General features: G+C 43.9%; 1 protein-coding gene and 1 pseudogene across 1 annotated transcript in view; one reads left to right on the top strand and one right to left on the bottom strand.

The window, feature by feature from the left end:
- Positions 1–63: 63 nt before the first annotated feature.
- LOC135103625 (uncharacterized) overlaps positions 64–8,040 on the top strand; it is a 108,677-nt pseudogene continuing 100,700 nt past the window's right edge.
- LOC135103890 (keratin-associated protein 5-1-like) overlaps positions 1,807–8,040 on the bottom strand; it is a 13,977-nt gene continuing 7,743 nt past the window's right edge. Inside the window, exons 2-5 of the mRNA XM_064010819.1 lie at positions 5,690–5,771; positions 4,640–4,820; positions 4,175–4,249; positions 1,807–1,901 (exon numbers count right to left, since the gene is read on the bottom strand). Of these exons, the coding sequence (XP_063866889.1) occupies positions 1,807–1,901; positions 4,175–4,249; positions 4,640–4,820; positions 5,690–5,771 (433 nt within the window). The remainder of the gene's footprint in view (positions 1,902–4,174; positions 4,250–4,639; positions 4,821–5,689; positions 5,772–8,040) is intronic.

Below are 8,040 nucleotides of genomic sequence, written 5' to 3'. Positions count from 1 at the left end.
AGTTCTTTATTATTCATCTAAAGTAATGTGTTCACTCTTGGTATGATAGACAAGCTATTAGAAACACGGATACATCTATATCAACACCGAGGATCATCTTGTTTAGTGTCATGCTGCTGAGTAGTGTGGCATACTGAACAAGATGTAATGTGTCATGCCTTGATAATTTTAAACGCTTAGAGCATCATTGAGAAACTGATATAAAAGCAGGCTAAAATGTCCATGAAAGACTTCGCCGGGGATTGAATCTGTCAGAATTCACATAAATGTGAGTCCGACATCTCTTCTAAGCAGGCCGAGGTTATCAACAAGCCCCGAGTGGTGGTCAGCTAGAAACTTCCTTGGCCTTAATTGCCGTATCACTACAAAAGGACAAGAGTTCTTTTGCAAGATCGATACTTCTTAAATTTCTAATTTAATATTCACTTTTCTCAGTTAAAGTAGTTGTATTTATGTGTTAGACTACTTTAAAGTGCGTTTATGCTACTTTTCGTCAATCGTCCGAGTCGGAGAGGTGGGCACTAGTCAATACTTGGTACTCAACAACCGGATTTTGTAGTCTTGTTTACGTTCTCTTGCGGTGATATTATTCATAGTGACTGTCTTTCTTATTTCTTCCAATCGCTGCGTTACTAGTCCTACCAGGAAATGTGTACCGCTATACGGACGAGAATGGAAATAACATGTATGTTGGCAGAGACAGAGTGTGTGTGTGTGTGTGTGTGTATGTAGCTGTCTCGTCCTCATCGTCCCTGACCTGTCTGGGTATGTATTGTATTCTGAATTGATCTCTGTCCATTATTTACTTCTTTATTTGTTCATGGATGAATTAACTATCATTTGGAGTATGTGTAACCTTAATCTTATAACGGACCTGTGTCATTGCCTCACTGTAGAATTAGTCCTCAACTTTCTGGCCGGCGGGTGTCTTAATCCGTGCTGTTTTGAGTAGTAAGCATATGTAACTTGCAACTTAAACTATATCCATCGAAAATCAATAATGACAAGAGGGAATTAAATTTTGAGCACTATCAGCGTAATAGCCCCATGTAAACAAACCTGAATAATCCAATTGTTAAACTGTCCCTAGCCTGGTCATGAAAATACGATGTTTTATCCAAACATCATACCCACCCAATAATGTGCTTATGTCGGCGTGCTAGGGAGGCTATTTAGCCAAACTGGACGCATGTATTAGATAACATAGGCGGGGCTTGCAGGGAATGGCACGATGGGTAGCAATGCCACTCAGTGTATGTAATATAGACAAAAGGCGCAATAGGCTATGCTGATTTGAAGAATTGTAGACCAGTCGATTGTTGAATGCTTTAGAGGTAATGCCATGTATTATTATTATCAAGGATTCTATATATCTTATACATAAAGTTGTTGTTGTTGTTGTTGTTGTTGTTGTTGTTGTTACTGCTGCTGCTGCTACTGCTTCTGTCATCGACATTGATCAGAATTATATGAAAAAAAGTAACTTACAGTTTATTCCGCACCACAAGATTGCTTATTTTCTTTGATAATTTGTCTTTCTTCCATTTCGTTCCTTGACAATCTGTGCAACATTTCTTTCTCTTTCTTTATTTTTTTATGGTAATATTTCCTTGCACCTGCAGCTGGCCATTAATTTATTTTCAACACCTTTCTCTTCACACCCCAGATCCTTTGGCCACTAACTAAGCAATACTTATTCATGTTAATTTATCTTAATGCCATTCCTTTAGTGCCACCCAGTCAATTTTTTTTGCTCACCCGCTAAGAATCCCCGTGAATGCCTTAAGCTTTCTCTAGCCTCATAACTTAGCCCGTGCACTTCACAATATTACTGAAGGTTTTTATCACGCGGTCCAAAGGCATTACTGAGTGGTTGTAACCTGCCTTCTTACATCGCTTATCTGGATGAAAGAGTAAACATGTTCTTGGGAAGTATAAATTTGCACTCCCCGCCTACGTCCGCCTCTGTCAAGGTCGAGGCTCGGCAATGTTTGTGTCGCTGCAGCGCTGTGATTCTTTCTACCCTGCCTTGTTTTCCCCTTCTATTACGCTTTATTCATGCTCTTAGTGCGCTATAAAGTGTGCAGTAGGTAGGTAGTAATGGTAGTGATGTGCGTGATACATTTAAGAAAATGCAGATCATGGAGGGTAGGGAACGAGAAACCCGTGATTTGGAGCACTTAGATGATGCTAATATGAGTGAGTAGCTCGGACTAGCTACCGCCGCCCTTGCAGACTCGTGAAGAATTATAAGGGAGAGGAGGAAAGTATACCGTATTTGGATATTTGGAGTTTAATTTTTATTTTACTGGTTTATTTTTTTACGTCTAGGATATCCAATCACGTCACAGGATCATTTGGATGTTATAAGCTCTTACTTCTCTTGGATAGAAGTGTTAGTGGTTAGTTATGAGAATACGATGTGTGTGTGTGTGTGTGTGTGTGTGTTCATGTTGGTTCCTCCCCTGCAGGACTGTCATTCACTAACACAATGTAGATCACTCTGTCCATCCGTCACTAACACTGTCTCTATATATTCAATTCAATTCTCTATATATTCAATTCTTCCAAAACCTGTCTCTATATATTCAATAGACTTGCTTATCTATCAGCTTATCTAACATTGATATTCGAATGTAAAGGGCATGGTCATTCACACCGTATAGTTTCCCTGAAGGTGACGCTAGACGCTACCTCCATCAGCACGTCTCCCTTTAAGCCTCCCGATGGTACTGTTTACACAGCGGCATCGTCCCATTAACACTTAACTAACGCAGGGTGCTCACGAGGAGTGATAACGTAGATTTGTATTACTCCGCCATATCTTACATACGAACTATTGGTAGATTGATAAATGAAGAATATTCATAATGAAAGCTTAGATATCTATTGCTGTATAAAATTGGTACCGGACATAATATACATATACCGATAGTTTTCAGAGTTCATCCAGTGTCGTGTTCGTAGCTGCCCCATTGTGCATAGCTTACGTACGTAGCCCTTTGTTTACAAACGAAAGCCTGACTGTTGTGAATACTATAGGGTCTATTTCATCCCTATATTTGGCCAATCTTTTAACTAAGTCTTCGGCCATGTTGTTGACAACATGTTGTGTTGTCCGGCCTAGAACTGCGCATGCTGTTGTTTACAAACAAAGGCGTGTTGATTATATGTCCACTGCTGTCCAGAACAACGGTTGAAGACTTTGTTATAAGATTTGCCACAGCAGTCCAGTTTTTGTTTTTAATCAAAGAGCGAACAGCAACATACACGGGAACAACTACGAACACGACACCCGGTTAAGAGCAGCTTCGTCTGCCCGTCCGGTTCAAGCCACCCCAGTAAAACTTTGTCTCATATTTATTTATTTATTTTTTTTTAATATTTGTTTTTCTTATTTTACATACCATATGTTGGTTGATAATAATAATAATAATAATAATAATAATAATAATAATAATAATAATAATAATAATAATAATAATAATAATAAAGACGATCAAGATAATTAAATGTGGTATAAAATGTGGTATTAAATGTAGTATAGTGTACTGTAACAGGCGGGTACTTAACAAAGGTGAGTGGAGAAGATAAAGAATTTTTTCTTCTGTACTGGAATTTTTGAGGCTGATGAGGATAATGAGGCTGATGACGGTTAGGATGATGATGACGATTATAGGGAGTCATTACACAGCATTACATTTCATTCACGTAGTCAAATGTTTCTTACGAATAAACACGCCTGCCTTACCTGTGAAATTCAGTTGCCGCAGTCATAACCCACCCAGCCGGCCAATCCCCCCCACCACCACCACCCACCCACCCACACACACACACACACACACACACACACACACACACACACACACCTTGCCACGGACACCTGCTGATCCGCGCACCTGTGGAGTCAGGCCCCTTATCGTCCATCTCACTTCACCTGACGAGATTATAAACACGTCCACCGCCACCTGTCGCTCTATGACGCTGACGAGTCATATTCGTGGCCTGATGACCGAGGTGGTGGTGGTGGTGGTGGTGGTGGTGGCTGGTCGATAGAAATTTGTTTAGGTCTGACTGGTTTTCAGGCTCATCACGCTTATAAATGTGGATGAAATGATACCTCCCTTAGCTCCCTAACGCACACACCCACCCACCAACAAACACACACACACACACACACACACACACACACACACACACACACACACACACACACACACACACACACACACACACACAATATGTTTATCTTTTTATTTTTTTATTATTTGTTCCCCCTTTAAGACCGTGTAAAGGAAAAACCTATCAATCTATTAAGGGAAAATTGACATAATTGACAGGTAGTAATGAATTAAATAGACAGCTTCCATTTGCTGATTTATAACTGTAGATCTTGTGTGTGTGTGTGTGTGTGTGTGTGTGTGTGTGTGTGTGTGTGTGTGTGTGTGTGTGTGTGTGTGTGTTCGGATTGTTCGTGTCGTGACAACGAACATAGAAAGGGAGAAGTTATCTTTCCCATTCTCTCCCTCTTCCTCCTCCTCCTTCTCCTCTTTCTTCTCTTCCTGCTCCCCATCGTCATCCATCACCCTTGTTCATTATCATTTTCGTCATCAATATGAAATGGAAAACTTCTTTACACACACACACACACACACACACACACACACACACACACACACACACACACACACACACACACACACACACACACACACACATACACACACACACACACACACACACACACACACACACACACACACACACACACACACACACACACACACACACACACACACACACACACACACACACAGTCTCTCTCTCTCTCTCTCTCTCTCTCTCTCTCTCTCTCTCTCTCTCTCTCTAAATCAATGTTCGCTTCATTTACTGCTCATTTAACCAACACAAACAAAGAAGTGAATTGGCAATAAATTAAGTAAATGCTCTTCAAAGGTTAAAACACTGAATAGACTTATATCATTCTCTCTCTCTCTCTCTCTCTCTCTCTCTCTCTCTCTCTCTCTCTCTCTCTCTCTCTCTCTCTCTCTCTCTCTCTCTCTCTCTCTCTCTCTCTCTCTTCCCTCTTCTCGTTCTCTAGTCCCTCTCTCCATCTCCTACCCTCCCTCCTTCTCCCTATCCAGTATCTCTTTCAGCTACCGACCTTAGTAAATGTTTGATTAGGAGAGGAAGAGGAGGAGGAGGAGGAGGAGGAGGAGGAGGAGGAGGAGGAGGAGGAGGAGGAGGAGGAGGAGGAGATGGTGGAGGAGAAGATGGTGGAGGAGGAGAGGTAGGAAAGAGATAGTGTAGGAGCACAAGAGGAAGAATGAAGGAAGAGAGAGAGAGAGAGAGAGAGAGAGAGAGAGAGAGAGAGAGAGAGAGAGAGAGAGAGAGAGAGAGAGAGAGAGAGAGAGAGAGAGAGAGAGAGCACAGCCTCCACGCCAGTCAGCCATCCACTTTCTCTCTCTCTCTCTCTCTCTCTCTCTCTCTCTCTCTCTCTCTCTCTCTCTCCTCACCCGCTCGTCCTCGTCTGTCGTCTGTCCGTCCTCAGCGCGCATAGCAAGGGCACTAGGAGGCCGTGGGTGCAGCAGTGCCACATAAAGGCAGGGTGTTGTAGGTCCCACGCCTTCACACACTGCTGTCGCGGCCTGTTTGTTGCACCGCCCTGAATTGGGTCACGGAGGCACACACACACACACACACACACACACACACACACACACACACACACACACACACACACACACACACACACACACACACACACCATGCTGTCCCGCCGCTGCCGCCACAGTCGTCACATTCACCAGAGGCAAGATACGAGACCTGAAGCCTTTTTGTCTCCATACAAACTTGAGGCACCACTCGCTGTTCCTGGCGCCTACATCACCCCGGCAACCTGTAGCACCTTCCTCCTGCCTCTCCTTCCCTGCCTTGCGCCCCCAACTGTAGCTTCTCGTGGCTTTGTGTGAGGATAGCCTGAGGCCGCGTACTGGCCAGACAGAACTAAGTCAGCGGTGTGCAGGGCAGATGAGGAGTCGCGACCATCGATGGCGGGTCATTTCGGAATGCCCAATGACGGGAACGTGTCTTGGATAGAAGTTTATGATTTTGCCAACAATTAAGCGAATAGTTGGTGGTTTGTTATGGTCATCGCAACGCCTGGGAGGGGAACGGGCTGGGTCCTTTGGGGAACAGTAGGCCTGAGGGCGTGCCGCGACGGGCGTGGTGGCGGGAAGGAGGGTTACAAGCTGCCTCTGTAATCCTTGTTGGCTGGTGGGTGAGGTCCGCGCCCTCACCCACCAGCGGCCCTGCCATTGAGTCAGTCGCTTGCCTGAGCTCGTCGAGGTGGGAGTGCCTCCGCTCTCTCTCCCTTCCTCACTGGCTGCCTCACCCTCACACAAACACACTCTCTCTTACCTTGTTCCGCTTCCGTTGTTTCATGTCACGCCTCGAATCGGCCGGAAGTGTATTTGTGTGAGGCAGGGCGAGTGTGGCGGGCCCGCTGTCCCTCTCGAATACCTCAAAACTGTCACCATGATGAGAGTCCTGTTATGTGGGCGGGTGGTGTGGTGTGGTGTGTGTGGCGACCCCCGTGTGCTATAGGCCCTCACTCAGGCCCTGTCCCGAGAACCCTCCCGAGTGTGTGTTATATAAGATAGTGTAATACTGTCCACCCATCTTCACCTCCCTCCCTGCCTGGCCCACCACCGCATCAGGCAGACGCACCCGCCTAGCCTACCTCTTCAGCCCTCTGTGTGATGCACCGTGTTACCTCTGAGCGTAGAGTTGAATTCATAGTGTGTACTGCTCCCCCTGGACACCCTTACACCACCACCACCACCACTACCACTACCACTACCACCACCACCATCATTTTTTGGCTTGCTAGTCTATTTTTGAGGAAGTGTTGATGTGTGACACCGCGTAGCTTTGTTAGAGTAAGTGGCACCCTTGCTGGCCAGTGAGTGCCGTAGTGCTTGTGCCGCCAACACCCCAGACGTAGTTAGTAGGCCGAGGACGTCCGCCCACCAAGGTACGTGCACCCCTGCAGGCCTATCCCTTCACTTCACACCACTCAATATTGATTCATAAACAATATGTAAATAAACTGTATGCAAACTAAAATGTCAATAAATCATTGAGAAAAAAACGTACATGAACAATTTGTGAAATTAAATAACAAGTCACAATTATAATATATATATATATATATATATATATATATATATATATATATATATATATATATATATATATATATATATATATATCTCTCTCTCTCTCTCTCTCTCTCTCTCTCTCTCTCTCTCTCTCTCTCTCTCTCTCTCTCTATCCGTAATAAGTATAAAATAATAAATGAAAACCTAAAAAAATTTTTCCAGGTCTATTTATCATATTTTTTACGAAATATATTTTTTCCTGATATGATCTTTTTTCATGGCTTTTGTCTTATTTCCGAGATAGTAATGTTTAATAACCTGGTAACTTTCTTGATTAACCTTCCTCCTATCCCGTGACCCCCTTTGTCCCCGCCCCTCCTGCCGCGTGGGTCACCGTTTGAAGGTCCTCCACAAAGTTCCCAGAGAATGTATACACCACCACCCCCCCCCCTAAAAAAAAAAAATGTTTGTTGGTGAAATGTTTGATGCTGTTTGTGTGTACTTTTCATTCATCCTTTTTAGAGATGAACCTGCTACTCAGTGTGCCTATCTTGTGTGTGTGTGTGTGTGTGTGTGTGTGTGTGTGTGTGTGTGTGGTCCTCGTTCTATTCATCACGGGGACGCTCAGGGAATAAAATATCATGTAGCCTGTGTCCATCAAAAAACAACATCCAGTATGCGCCGCACGTTCCCGACATGCACGTCTTCTTTCACCTCTGTTTTTTCCCTAATCTCCTTCACGACCGCCAGGTAATTATTAAGCAAGATTGAAGTAGGAGAGAACAGGTGCCTCATTCCTTACCTTACTCACTTTTTTTTTTCACCTGATTTACTAATTATTCTCGTCCTTGTCCTTGGTTTCTTTTGTTCTTGTTCT

The sequence above is a fragment of the Scylla paramamosain genome, chromosome 9 (assembly GCF_035594125.1).
Source record: "Scylla paramamosain isolate STU-SP2022 chromosome 9, ASM3559412v1, whole genome shotgun sequence".
NCBI classification, from domain to species: domain Eukaryota; kingdom Metazoa; phylum Arthropoda; class Malacostraca; order Decapoda; family Portunidae; genus Scylla; species Scylla paramamosain.
This window is presented reverse-complemented; position numbering and strand designations above follow the sequence as displayed.